The sequence below is a fragment of the Acomys russatus genome, chromosome 16, assembly GCF_903995435.1.
Source record: "Acomys russatus chromosome 16, mAcoRus1.1, whole genome shotgun sequence".
NCBI lineage: Eukaryota > Metazoa > Chordata > Mammalia > Rodentia > Muridae > Acomys > Acomys russatus.
In genome coordinates, this window is record NC_067152.1 from 33940319 (window position 1) to 33955106 (window position 14788).

Below are 14788 nucleotides of genomic sequence, written 5' to 3' on the forward strand. Positions count from 1 at the left end.
TGGGAGGTGCTGACAGAGTGGGAAGCAGGGGCCTGCCAGTCACTCTCAGTTCACAGGCAGATACGGAAACTGGCAGACAAGAGCAACGTGGACCGAATCATGGGAGGTGTGGGTGTGGAAGTGGTCGTGGAAACCGTTTCAGCTGAGCTTCTCAGAATAGAAATGGGTTGCCCAAGGTTCTGCAGTGAGTCAGTCAGTGACTGAACCGAGAGGGGAAAAAAAAAAAAAAAAAAAAAGAAAGAAAGAAAGAAAGAAAGAAAGAAAGAAAGAAAGAAACTCCTTCTCCTTCCACTGTCTGTGAAACCCATGGAGGAATCAGCACATTAGGGGCTGAGCTGTGCCCTCTTCCAAACTTGTGCCCTGAGATCCCACTCTCTCCAGTAACTCACAATGTGAGTATTTTGTACATGGTTGCTTAGATGATTCTATTAATAGTGATCATTGAATTTACTGGAATGAGCTCTAATCCATACTTGATGTCTTTACCTTTTTTTTTTTTTTTTTGAAACACAGTCTCATGTAGCCCAGGTTGGCCCCAAACTAGGCAAGTAGGTAAGAGTGACTCTGAACTTCTGATCTTCCTGCCTCTACATCCTATGTGTCAGGATTACAGATGTGTACCGCCACATCTGGATTATGGAGTGTTGGGACCAATTCCAGGGCTCCATGCATGTTAGACAAGCACTCTGCCAACTGAGTTATACCCCAGCCCCTGGCGTCCTTTCAAGAGGTAAACTGGATATACAAAAATAAATAAATAAATAAATAAAAGTCTCAGGGGCACATGGGCACATGGGCACACAGCAAGATGGTGGCCGTCTGTAAGCCAGGAGTGGACTCCTCGGAGATCGGTCATCTGACAACTCATCTTGGACTTATGGCCTCCTCCAAGCTGACTGACACAGTGTCCTTCTGTGGCCAACAGCTGTGTTGTTTTCTGTGCCGCTTGCCAGAGCTTGCAAGTTACCCACTGTGGCTTTGTATGTTCAGGGACGTTTGGCATCTTAAAAGAGAGTGCGGGCAAAAGTGGGCACAGCAAAAAGACACAGCACAGAGAAAATTGCCTCAGAATGAACAATGGCCTGGCTCAGATGACAGCTGGAGAACTCTAGGGGTTTTACAGACTTCCCAGAAGCACTTGCAGCCTCCCAGCTCAGCTTCCCCAGCAGGAACGCAGTTGTCACGTTGTCTGGCCTTCTGGAGGCATGCAATTTGCCCACATATGTCATGTAACTGGGAAGCAGATGCTTCTCCATATTAGGATTAAGTTGGCAACCCCCAAATGTTCACGGGCATCCTTGGCAAGGCAGCTGGATCATCTGGAATCTGGCTTGTTTGGGCTCAAAATGCACTGTGTCACCAAATCTGCCTCACAACTACAGTGTCCTTAGGTGGTACACACACCTGTCTACATGATTAGATCTCAGAGCCTAAGGTGGAAATAAGGTCCTTGAAGTCAGGGACAATGACCGCAGGGTTGGACATGATGCTTGGCGCTCTGAATACACAACTGTCAAACTCTTGAGTTTTCATCATCAGTCACTTCTTCGGGTTAAGGCATCAAAAGCCCCCATGAAACAGCTTATCAAGGGGCCATGTATTTAAGACATCTTCAGCCATTAACACCTTTGTGACGTCATTGGCACCGCTGAATACTTACCTTAGTCCCTGACCAGGGCAGCTGTGTTCTGGAACGGTGAGAGTCGGGACTGGTCCAGAGCCTTGAGGGCAGTGTTACACAGAGAGATGTGTTTTGTAGAGTGAGGCCAGCAACATGAAAGGATCTGTTTGTTTGAGAGTTCTGAGCCAGCCAGCCCCACTGGGGCAGAGTCACCTTTTGGCTTCACAGTCCAGTTCACGGAGGGAGAGCCAGGCCTGTTGGCAAGCACTCAAGTCTGGCTTTGTCTGTATCAGAAACTCGGCAACTCCAGCCTGGCCTTGGCTGACCCGGAAGTGCAGGAAGAAAACACAACTAGAATATAGGCATCTTCCGGCACAGCACAGCACGGGGTGCTGCTGGCTTCCTAGGAGCCCATGGCTATGATTGGCACTCTAGAGGCAGGACTTCACTCACACTCTCAGCCAATCAGCATGCCTCTGAACTCCAGGCTCTGATGCTCACTGAAGGATGAGTTACTCTGGGAGCAGGGATAGGATGTGGTCAAGTAACAATGGCTAAGCAGGGAATGGCCTGGGCCTTGGCTCAGAGGGAAAGGGGAAAGGCTGTCCAGCCACCCAAAGTTTAGGTGGGGAGAAGGCTAAAGCTCAGCAGGGAGATGATGACATCTGGTCGTAGTCTGGGCACTTGAGCAAAGCTGGGTAGTTGCTGTTCATCTGTAGGGAGGCATCGCTGGAGATGTCCGAGGGGCTGCGGCCACGGATCCAGGCATCTGGGTGCAGAAACTGGCCAGAGTAATCGGAACAGTTGCTCAGCCGTGGCCGGTAGAAGCCTGGGTGAGGTCTATACATGTCCTCAGCAGTATACCTCTTCATGAACAGGTACACAGACATCACTCCAGCACTCTACAGTGAGAGAGAAGCAGAGGAGAGCTCACTGGCAGGGGCCTTGTTGTACTGCCCCTGCTGTGTCTTCATGGGACACAGCCATGGAGCTTTCCAATGGGATGGCCAATGCATGTGTGGACAGGAGTGGGCCCTGAGATCCTCCAGGATAGAAGAGATCCAGGAAAGCCAGGGAGAGGTACATTCTGGGGAAGAGCAGCAGAGTGCGTGGGTGGTCCAGGATGCTGTGGGATGTTTCCCTCCTTCCCTCCAGGTAGGGCAGTACCAACCTGACACAGGGCAGTATGGGGCAGGTTACCTCAGTTAAAAGGAAGGAGATGGCTGCAAAGGCAAATGACCATCCATATCTGTAGTTGAAGTAGGTCTCGGCATCCTTGGTTCTGTTGAGCATCTCGTCGTTGATGCTGGAGATGTAGAGCACCAGGCCCACCACAAGAGAGAGGCCTGTGTGAGGATAGGGGAGGGAAGGGTCCATTCAGCCTGGAAGTCTAGGGAGTTTGCCACTATGGTACCCAGCGAGAACAAAGCCTTCGATTTGGAGTTCAAAGGTGAGCACGAGCTTGCCCCCTGATGACCCTTCTACATCAGCGTCTTCTAGGTAGTGAATAGATGCAGGTAGGAAACCTCCCTGTCCAACGACTCTCCTGAGCCAAGACACAAGCCTAGTGATGGATAAACCCGGCCCTGTCACACATAGCCTCCTGGATATCCCTGTTCACTGGGCCTGCCCTGGGGTCCTGTTACTATAGTGTCCTGAAAGCACTCATGTGACTGTGGGGGTGTGAACCCTGAGATACCAAGAGGGTTTTTTTTTTTTTTTTTTTTTTTTATTAATGTGAGGACCAAAATAAGGCTCAGCAGCAGAACTTCTAATGTCTTCAGCAGTGGGTGGTATATATCTCTCTGGACTCTGCCAGTATAGCCTGGGACCTATGCAGATCACCTGGTCACCCAGTGCGACCTCTCTGAGATCTTCAGCCAGGAACTTTGTTTGGAGCCTGGCCAGCATTGAATCAGGAAGCCACTGGGCCCCCTGAGCTCCAACTGCCATTGTGCACATGACTGCCTCAGGCAGCAGTGTCATCAATTAGTGAGTGTAATTGAGTCAAGACATAATTAATTACTCTACATTGGGCTGTTGAGGTTTCATTCCGTTCACATTGTTTTGTGAAACTGGGGCCTCTCCAAGGACGGGTGCTAGAGGGAGACAGGTGTGATTCAAGCCTTCCTTGGTATTTAACTCAAGTGTGAGTCACTGCTGTCCCCAAATGTCCCTCTTTATCATGAAGCCGCTTCACCTGTCCGAGGCTTGTGATCCCGTGACTCACCCACTTTCATGAACCTCAGGCATCCTGATCTCCAGACATCTTGGCTGCTGCGGTGTTTGCACAAGGACGAGTATCCTGGCCCTGCGTTTGTCCCACCCTGGCCAGGTGGAATACTGCCACAAAATGTTGGGCTGATGGTACTGCAGGTGTTACTGGACTCATTACATGGGGTGAAAGAGTGGAAGGGTGGACTAGGTGGGCAGAACAAAAATGGATGGGCAGAGGAGTGTGTGAGGAAAGAACAAGGAAGAATGGTTCTTACTGCCTCCTGGCTCAAAGGTTATGATGACAGAGAAATGGAGAAAATATCCTAAAGGTCTGGGAAGCCAGTTGGCAATAAGGAAGCCTATGCCAGAGAATCATTTTTTTCTTTATTGTCATTTATCTGTTCACCAACATTTCCATTCACCCACCCACCCATCCATCCATCTATCCATCCACTCACCCATCCACCCATCTATCTATCCATCCATCCATCTATCCATCCACTCACCCATCCACCCATCCATCCATCTATCCATGTACCCACCCATCCATCCATCTATCCATCCATCCACCTACCCATCCATCCATCTATCCATGCACCCACCCATCCATCCATCTATCCATCCACTCACCCATCCACCCACCCATCCATCTATCCATGCACCCACCCACCCATCCATCTATCCATGCACCGTTGTATCTATCCATTCCATTCAAACCACCTTCTACCTGAGCATCAGCTCCTAGACCTCTTTTCTCCAGCCAACCAATTCAGACTGTTTAAAATGCATGCCCTGAAAGCCAATCTCATTATCTTCTAGAGATAAGGTCTCCGTGAGGCCGCCTGGGAGAAGGAACCCATTTAAGTCACCACATTCCTTTGCCTTCTCATATACTTCCCATGTGTAATCTCATCTCACCATGACCTCTGCTTCGTCCTGAAATACCGGAAGAACTAAAATTGGATTTCAGGGTTACCAGGGCAAAGGTTAAGAAACAGACCTACAGGAGATAATCTAGCCAGTGGCAGGAAAGAACCAGCAAGGAGTCTTGTTGCATTCCTTTCCACTCACAGGAGATAAGGTTGCTAGGAAACCAGCCCAGAGAGAGAGAGAGAGAGAGAGAGAGAGAGAGAGAGAGAGAGAGAGAGAGAGAGAGAGAGAGACCATTTTAAAGCACAATATCCCTTTCACATCTCAACCAATAGGCACTTGCCAGATTGGAACTCCCCTGCTTTGGGGCACTGGAAGGGATAGGAACCTATAAATTTACCCTCAGCTCAGAGTTCAAGGCTTTTTCTGGATACCACTGTGTTGGTGACCATCATAGCCTGACTCGAGTCGAAAAATTAAAGGTCCTTGTGTGCATTGCATTGGTATTGAGTCCTGGTGGTCTTTTTGGGGGGTCTCACCATCTGGGTGACTCTATGAGCCCCCGACCCTGATGTCTGGCAGCTTTCTAGATACCTCAAACTCAGTGTTTCCCACACTAATCTTAGCACCTTTGTACAAAGCTGTTCTTGGCTATGATTCCTAAATCATGGATGTGAACGCCACCCACTCCACACCCAAGGAAGAAACAGCACTCATCCCTGATGCCTCTGTTGAGAGCCTAGTCCTGGTCTTGTTGAGTTTACTTTCTGAACGCCACACGAACCTTCCCCTTTCTTTCTGCCCATCTCCTGTAATTCCTATAGCTGCATCTGCCCTAGGTTCCCTGGCTCCTGTCTCACTTCCCTTCCTCACGGTGCTCCTAACAGCACGTGTTCTAGCATCCAAATATAATATCATTACTTGGCTCAAACTCCTCTAAAGGCATCTCATAAAGTTCCCCATCTTCAGCCAATTCAGATGGCTCTGCAGTTTCACATCTCCACACAGCTCCTCAGCCCCCAGAGATTCCATGATAGTCTCCCACACTTCAAGATCTTTCTTCTCTCTAGGCCTTTTTCCTCTCTCTAACCTAATTTCTTTGCCTAGTCCCTATTCACTGTTTAGGTCAACGTCTTCAGTTTTTCCTGACCACTGCCTTGTTCTGAATTTTGGCCATTATTCTTGGTCTCTTTGGTAGTTCCTTGTGGCCTCTATCACAGTCCTTTTCACTCTAACTGGCTGACTGAATGAGTGAATGAATGGATGGATGGATGGATGAATGAACAAATGAAAGTACAACCTGGTGATACTCCATGAAGGGTGTGCTACTCCTATGTTGAAGAGGTCTAGTGAGCTCAGGACATGGGTGTGGCTAGATCATGTAAACAAGGAATCTCTGAGGATAGCTGAGGATTAGGGGAGAAGGAACCACTATTCCAAAGGCTGATGTATTTATTTTCCACAGCCATACCCAAAGATAAACTAGCCCTTTGAGGCACAGGAAGGAATACTGGTCTGTGGGAGCTAGAGAGCAAGTGTGGCGGTGTGTATTGTGAGGGATATCCCAGCTCTGCCAAGGATGAGCCCAGCAGGCCACCCCAACTCTGAAGTCTCACATGCTGTTTTGGAAGCTCACAGGTGGCCTTAAGGACATCAGAAGTCTCCTTATGGCCTGACTCAGTTCGGCCCAGGTGACTGGCTCCACCATTCTAGTCCAGTGTTGACTCACAGTTGTGAGATCTCCCGAAGCAGAATTTCTCAGGAGTTAAAAATAAAAAACGTGGAGATACGACAACACAACTTACCTGAGAGGATGAAGAAGATTCCAGAGACAAAGGCCAGTATGGTCCGGTGAGGACGGATGTGCCCGATATTGCTCAGGATGAAGCCGATGAACATGAAGAAGAGGCTGACCAGTGGGAACGGGGTGGCTGAGCGAATCATCTCTAATGCAGGGGGCAGAGGGGGACAACTTGTCAGGCTACAGTGACCTTCCTTACTCTGCCTCATTCCAAGAAGTGTGTTCCTGCAAAGTCTACCACACTTGTGGCCTGGGGCTTCCTGTTGCTGGCTGAGCTTTTTTTTTTTTTTTTTTGTCCCCAAGGCAAGGCGGGAAGGTCTAACTTCAACTGCCAACCTATTCACAGATTTGTCTCTTCTCCAGGCATAAGCTCCCCCCCTCCCCAGGAATCTACACCACCTGTTTGTAGGAGAGCCTTGAGGTGCCCGGTCATGTCATCTTGCCTCATCTTTGAGAGACATCTGCCATTTCCAAGGGTACGGGGCATGCTCTGAGTGTTACCAAGGACTGGCACTGGCCTCTTTCTTTAGTTCATAATCACTTGGGAAGCTCTATTGCATAATAAAAATTTTTCGCTCTTTGTTTCCTGAAAGGTGACCTAAACCCCTAGATTTCCCATAGGGTATGTTTGTTATTCATGTGGGCTCCTGAGAACACCTGAGTTTATGTGAACAGGTGACTTAGGATGGAGGCAGCAAAAAGCAACCACATTGATTAGGAAATTGGGGTTTGGGTCCATGTGACAGAAGCCTGACCTATGAGGAAGGAAGAGGCTGGACACTGAGTTTAGTCATTCACACTGTAGTAGATATGAGCCATTATTTAGTGATGACCAAAGCCTGCAACCACAAGTGTGTTGGTTATATGCACATCAAATGTTAAACCATTTTGCATAACAGATGCATTCATGGATATTTATACCCAGAGGGTCCTGAAATGGACTCTGCTAACAGACCAGGGGCATGGGTTGTATTGTAACATTGCAAGTTCATGCTGAGGGTTCGAAGCAACTCTGATAAGGTCAAGGCCACAATGTCAGTCTTGCTACAGTCTGGGAATGTGTGCTCCTCCACTTCCTGGGGTCAGAGATATGGGGGCTCCAGCAACCTACCTTCACTGTGGAAAAACAAATCTGCAGCATGAGCTCTGATTAACTCGACCCGTCTAAGCAGCTAAGGCCAAGGGCACTAACTCTTGAGAAGATTCTGGGTGTCTGAGTTTTCCCTCTGCCTGGCTCTCTCTGCCCCACCAGTGGCCCAGGTTAGAGTGTTCTAGGCACCTACTTAGCACATTGACTGTGGATTCTGACGTCATCTGGGAGTTCATGGGCATCACATATTCTATGGTGAAACAACGTCCTCGCTCCTCACCTGTGGGGACAAGAAATTACCGCTACTGTCAGGTCCCGCGCCAACATGGATTTGAGGTTAGTACATTCCCAATGCTTCCTGGATCTCCGGGGCTGTGTCTCTGTACCTGGGCTGGATAAAAACTCCAGAGAAGCTTTCCTCCCTGGCTGGTGGCCCCAGGTAGGAGTAGGGAACATGTCTTGACGTCACTTTCTTTCTGGAGTGAGGACCGAAGCATGGGACAGAAGAGGTCAGCACTATGAGCTCGATGGCCAGCAAGCATCTGCTGCTGTCTGTTGCTTTTGACTGATGATGGTGCGTGCCTGTCTCAGACGCATGAGTGAAACAACTGCCCCCACCCCCCACCCCAAGCCTTGTCAATCAGACTCTGGTGGCCTCAGACTCTGCTTCAGGTTAAGCAGAGATGGATGCCACAGAATCTGGAACAGGGGGAGATGAGGTCAGAGTTGGATGCTGATCCTAAAGCAGACTTGACAAAGTGACACAAGGTAGTCAGGCTGGAGACGGAGGTGTTCTTTCTACTAGTCGTCTCCCCCCCCCCATTCAACCTCTAGCCTATCTGTGAAAGCCCTAGCTTAAAGATGAGAGAAAATGCTGGGTGTGTGTGGGGGGGAACCAAGCTGGGTCTCTTCTACACACACACACACACACACACAAACGCTGGGTGGCGGGGGTGGGGACCAAGCTGGGTCTCTTCTACACACACACACACACACACACACACACACACACACACACACATACACAAACACACACACACACACACACACACACACACACACACACACACATTCCATTCCAGGATCCCACAAAAGAAGCTCAGGGACCAAACTGTGGCTATGCCGGCCAGCACACCCTACACAGGTCTCGCAGGACATGGGGATACTACTCCTGTGTAGGGTGGAGCTAGGCTGTGATAAAAGCCTCAAGGACAGGGCTCCTGGTGTAGCAACTCACTGGGTTCCAGAGAATTCCCAGTGAGCTGGAAGTCCACAACAGGAGGATCAAACTGCCTTCTCCCACAAGACCCAGAAGGACCCACATTTGGTGCTTTCTCCATGTGGCCATCTCCCAGAGGAACAGGAAGCTGCTGAGCATTTCCTGTTCCTTAACCTTGCGGGTGTCAGTGAAGTAAGAGTCCAGATACGCTTAACCTGCCAGAATCTTCCCTTCCTCGTTTGTAAAGTTGCAATAATAAGTCTGCCTTGCAATGCCATTGGGAAGATTATGTGCGACCAATAACTTGAGGAGCTAACGAATAGAAAGGCCTGCAAGAGCGATTTAGATCTGTGAGGTATCATTCAGCGCTGAAAGGTAGAGTGTGGGAAAGCCAGACCTTGCATGCATCTTTTAGGAGGGAAGCAAGCCCCGGAGACCTGAGAGAGCTTTCCCAGGAGGATGTTGTGAATCAGGCTCTGAGCTTGGGTCTGTAGGCTGGTGGCTGCTTGCAGCACTGCTCAGAGTCAGTGGAGTTGGTCTGTGGTGAACTATCCACTGGCACCTCCTGGGTGTCTCTAAGTAGGGAGAAAGCCCCTTGGGGGCAGGACTGTACTTACCAGCGAGGAAGCAGACCCGCCAGAGGCCTGAGTGCAGGGACATCTTGACCTCCGTGCTCTGGTTCTGGGGAAGAATGATGCCCTCCTCCAGGTAGAGCCAGTAGTCGGTGCTGACCGCAATGCCCAGCAGGCCCAGGCCACAGACAGCAAAGACGCTGCTCAGCAGGGTCAGGGCCTTCCTCCCACAGGCGCTCATCTTCCTGGATGATCACTGGGCAGCCAGCAGCGCTGTCTCACGGGGGCAGGATGAGCTATGGAGACAGGGAGAGAGTGTGAGCTGGAGGTGGTGAGCAGTAACTGAAGTCAGTGTGTTCTGGGTCAGTGGATGAATAAGAGCAACAAGGTCAGTTGCTGGTTTCCAGACCATCTCTACTTAAGGGTGACCATCTCCCTCTGCCCTTCAGGAACTCAGAGCTTCCTCTTAAGGCTACTGCAACTATGTCCTCGTCTTCTGCGTTCTCCTTACTACACATGACCATCCATCCATCATCTGCCCATCTATCCACTCATTTGTCCATCCATCTATTCATCTACTCATTTGTCCATCCGTCCGTCCATCCATCCATCCATCCATCTGTCTGTCCGTCCATCCATCCATCCATCCATCCATCCACCCACCCACTCACCTATGTATCCATGCATCCCTGCATCCACCCATTTGTCCACCTTCTCATGCATCCATGCATTAATCTGTCCATCCATCCACCCACCCATCTATCCATCCATCAATTCGTCCTGTCAGATATGGGAGACACAAAGATGAACATTCTGCCCTTGCCCTTGAAGAACCTGCCTATCTAGAACAACAGTGCCTAGAGCAGTCCAATGCAACTCACTGAGGTCCATGGCTGAAACACCAGACAGGAAGAAGTGGGGGACTGAGCTCTCCCGGATGGGTTCCTCTTAGTTGTGAGAGACTCCAAGGGTCACCTGCTGCCTAACAGCATACTCTGGAAGCAGGAGAGAGGGCAGGGCAGCAGCCTTGGGGGCAGAGAAGGCTGCTTGGGGAAAATCTTCCTCTTGGGACTCTGATCCAATGGAAGGCTGGGTCAGCACCTATAAAGCAGCCAGGCCAAAGGTCAACTTCAACAGGCCTCCCAAATCTACCTGAACGGATATGGAATGGCAGTTCCCTGCCTAGAACACCTCACTGTAAGGAGCCAGCTCTGAAGTAGCTAGAGAAAAGCTGAGAGTCCACAAGGTGAGGCGTGAATGGGCTTAGAGTGGGAACGTAGTGGGGAGTAGAGGAGATGCTAGCCCCACAGAGCCATGGCTGCAACCGAGACTCATCCAGGAGTGTCTAAGAATCCCTTATTCTTGACAGGGATCCTGATCCTGGAAGCCGAGTGATGGCGTAGAAAAGGCAGGGATTCTAACGTGAAGCTGAAGTTGAGACAAATCAGTCTTTGCCATTCCAAGTGTTGTCCGTGGTCCAGCAGCATCGGCAGCACTAGGGAGCTGGTCCGAAAGGCAGAGTCTGAACCCTCGGATGCTCTGTCATGGGTTAGGTCTGGAGTAATCCCCATAGGCCTGCGTTTTTGAATACTTGAGTCCTAGCTAATAGTGCTGCTTTGGAGGCGTTATGAAGCCTTTGGGACTGTGGTCCAGCTGGCAGTGGGAGGACTCTGGGTGGGAACAGCCCACGAAATGATAGCTGCCTCTGGTTCTTGCTCACCAAGATGCGAGAAGGCTCTTCCCGTCCCTTTACTGCCACAAATTCCACACCTTCCTTCCTATTACGGATGGATGGACTAGAACCAAATAAATCTTTCATCCATTAAAGATGCTTCTACTGGGTGTTTTGTAACAGTGATGAGAATTGTAGCTAAATCAGAATCTGCATTTGAAGAGGGCCCGGGTGAGTTTGTCTGCCTGCTGACGTCTGAAAAACACTGTGCGAAGTTAACAGGGGAGAGCATCGAGATGTGGCATCTGCCGTGAGAGACTATGATGCCAGCCCGATTAGACTTAGAGTCGCTGTGGAAACACACCTCTGGTACACCATGAGGATGTTTCCAGAAAGCTTTAAGCGAAAGGGGAAGTCCCACTCTGAAAGTGGACAGCAGTGTTTATGGGGTGAGGTTCTAAAGTGAATGAAAAGTGAGCTGAGTGTGCACTTTCACCTCCCCCCCCCCCCCGCAGACACAGCGTGCACACTCACCTCTCTCTTCTTCCTGCAGGCACAGTGTGACCAGCTGTCACACGTTCCCACTACCACCATTTCACTACCTCAATGGACTATCTACCCCTAAACGGCGAGCTAAGACAAACTCTCCCTTTAGTTGCTTTTGTCATGCACTTTGTTACAGAAATGAAAAAAAGTTAATTATATATATATATATATATATATATATATATATATATATATATATATATAGAGAGAGAGAGAGAGAGAGAGAGAGAGAGAGAGTTCAGAATGTGACCTAAGCCCAGAAGAAGGCAGGGAGAGCCACCTCTAAAACATGCAAGCCTAGTGTGACAAGGACAAGGGTTGAACCTATAGCATCCCTGCTGCAAGATTCCCATGCTGTGGGCAATTTGGAGTTAGCAAGTTAGAGACTTTGAAAAGGTGCAGCATTTCCTTGGCAGGGTCCACCAAGCACAGGGCCAGGGTGGTGTCCCGAGGACCCTACCCATGTCATACCTTGGCTGAGACCTAAGCATAGATGGGTGCCATGACATCTGAAAAGCATCCGAAACTTTCTTCTGTGACGTTGAGCTCACTACTGGGTGTCAGGGGAAAGAGTGTTGAAACGGTTTGTTTGGAAGGGGCCATTGTGGCCCTGATCCCATGACAGCAGCCCTACCCCAGCAGCTGATGGTGGGAGAACTAGCGGATGGGCAGCATGCCGGCACTCTGAGGTGTTGTAAAGGCAGTGAGTGGCCTGCCGGGCAGGGGAGTGTGGAACCGTATTGACTTTGACAAGGAATGGAAAAATGAAGTGCCAAGTCATTCCCTACACAATGTGGCGAGGGCAATAGTTGCAGGGGATAGTGTAGGTACCAGGAGGCACTGTGTCTTGGTTTTGAGGAACTTCATTGCATGGCTGACAAGCCAGCGTCGTTTCACTTGTTCCCTATTTCCCCAGACTTATTTGGCCACAAAACGAAGGATCTGGTAAACCCACTCTGGGGCCCATGCTGCTCCTCTGAAAAATAAGAGCTGCTCCCTCCTGCCCCTGAATTGCTGGGTGGCTAACTGCCACAGTGGATAGCACCGCAGCCTGCAAAAGCCTGGTGTAGGGTATTATTACCCACTAACAATGGGCTAAAACTCTTGCTTTTCTCAGAGCAGACAGAGCAGGGTGCCTGAAATACGACAGCTGTTGGCCAGCCGAAGCTGAGCAGCCAATTTTAATGTTAAGCTTGGCAGAGATGAGAAAGATTTGGGTCTTAGAGATTTGGAAAGATGAAAGTGGGGAGGAGATTGGATCCGAATCAGTAAAGCAAAGCATAAAAGAGGAGGCTGGAGGTGACCTTGCCTGCAAACTCTGCAAGAACAGGCCCTGACGTCTGGAGTGTGCTCAGGCAAACCCCAAAAAGTTCCTTCCCCTCACACCCCACGCCCCTGCCCTGCCACCTTTCCGGAGAATGGGACAATTGCACAAGGGATGAAAAGCAACAATTTTACTAATCCATTGCAAACATTATTCATGTGCTTATCATGGTATCATATTCATTTATAAAGTATTGGCTAACTCTCAATTACTGCACAAAGCCCCCACCAAACCTTCACGGTAAGTAGTATTAACTTTATCTTGCAGATGGGGAAACTGAGGCCCAGAGGTGTCAATCAGCTTACAGGATCATCCGTGGCAGACTGGATTGAAACCAGGTCTAAGCCCAAACTCTGTGCCCAAGACCGGATGGTTTTCTCTTGGAGAAATGAATGGGTTCAAGGAATGTTGGGGGTGGAGAAACGTGAAAAGAGGTTGCTCAGAAATCTGGAAATGTGTGAGACACTGGTCTGTAGGGAATGTTCCAAGTGACCAAGTATTACATAAGGACTGGAGTAACAAATGTCTTGGGGCTTCCTATGGGTTGCCGTTGCCCCCGGGGCATCATTTCTATGGTGGACCACCGTGACTCAGCATTTACGATTCCAAAAAGCACATTGTAAGCAATGAGACTAATATTTTTCCTCCACCCACGTGTCTGGCAATCAATCAGGCTCTAGAAGGTGGGGGTGCCTGAGGTGACCCAGGCTGTTAATTCCGAGGCACAAAGGTGAAAAATATCAGTACACAGACAGATCCTTTATGGGAGTTCTGGGGATCCAGGTCAGTTTCTCAGCTTGTTCTGTAAACTCCTTACTCCTCGAGCCATCTCCCTTGCCCTGGGTCACAGCATCTTTTTTTTTTTCTTCCTCATGAGACAGGTGGACAATTTGTACAAGTTGCTGCCACATGAGAGATGTTTAATTCAGAATGTTCGATGAACCAAGCAGACTGTAAAGCCACACATTTAACAGAAGCTTGACTGTGTGAACATTTCACAGACTCGGAAGATGCTCCGGGTAATAAGGTTGTGGGTATTTTATGTTCTTTATACTCTTCTGTGCTCCACGAGGGTTCTGAAAGAACACACATTATTTTTCTAGCCGGAGAACATGAAGTGAAAGATGAGGGACATGGGTTCTCAGACCACTATTGTCAGAAACAAAAAGGAGGGGGCGCCAGTTCACTCCTGGGTTTAAGATATCGAGGTGCCATGTCATCCTTTGGAAACCGGGGCCCAGGAGCATGGCGGTTTTGCACGGTTTATGATGATTGCCGGTGCCGTTACCTCTAAGTATTAGCTTGTTAATGATCAGGAATTAACGGCTGCTAATTATCATCCATGACTAGCAATTAGAGAGAAATGTCTTGTGGAGATTAAATCACTAATGGTACATTTCCCTGCCCGAGCCAGTCCTGAAAGGACTTTGGGATGAAGTGCACAGGGACTCAGGGGTGGATGAGGTCATAGGTATAAAGGATTGTGGAGAAAATGGCTGGGGTTCAACAGGAGAACAGTGGAAAGACAGTCAAGTGAAGACATCCAGCAGAGCTTTGATGGAATGTTTGGGGAGTAGGGACTGTTGACAAGGGCTTTGGAGCTGGTGACAGCTGCTCTCTGAACCTATCCACTGACTCAGCACTGGTGTAGCCAGCAGCCAGCAGGAAAAGGTGACCAGACGACAGCCCCATGGGTCCTGCTTTCTACCAGGGTATCCTTATTATCTCTCAGGGGAGTTAAAATTGACCACAGGGGATGGAGAGATGGCTTGGTGTTCAGAGTACTTGCTGCTTTTGCAGAGGACCTGGGTTCTGTTCCCAGCACCTACATGGTAACTCAAAACCATCTATAACTC

General features: G+C 49.4%; 1 protein-coding gene across 1 annotated transcript; it reads right to left on the bottom strand.

Annotated features, from left to right (window-relative positions):
- Window positions 1-1499: 1499 nt before the first annotated feature.
- Window positions 1500-9664, bottom strand: Cacng5 (calcium voltage-gated channel auxiliary subunit gamma 5). The gene is made up of 5 exons (XM_051158939.1): window positions 9436-9664; window positions 7793-7879; window positions 6514-6654; window positions 2822-2967; window positions 1500-2523 (listed from the first exon to the last, which is right to left on the bottom strand). Exons 1-5 carry the CDS (start codon window positions 9629-9631, stop codon window positions 2266-2268), a joined length of 828 nt encoding a protein of 275 aa, XP_051014896.1. The 5' UTR covers window positions 9632-9664; the 3' UTR covers window positions 1500-2265.
- Window positions 9665-14788: the final 5124 nt, after the last annotated feature.

What these genes read in the sequence shown, in the direction of transcription:
- Cacng5 (XM_051158939.1), bottom strand. Translation starts at nt 9,631, where the DNA reads ATGAGCGCCTGTGGGAGGAAGGCCCTGACCCTGCTGAGCAGCGTCTTT. An exon ending in GCGGGTCTGCTTCCTCGCTG is followed by an intron (nt 7,880 to 9,435) that starts GTAAGTACAGTC and finishes TTGTCCCCACAG; the next exon opens with GTGAGGAGCGAGGACGTTGT. An exon ending in ATCCACAGTCAATGTGCTAA is followed by an intron (nt 6,655 to 7,792) that starts GTAGGTGCCTAG and finishes CCCCTGCATTAG; the next exon opens with AGATGATTCGCTCAGCCACC.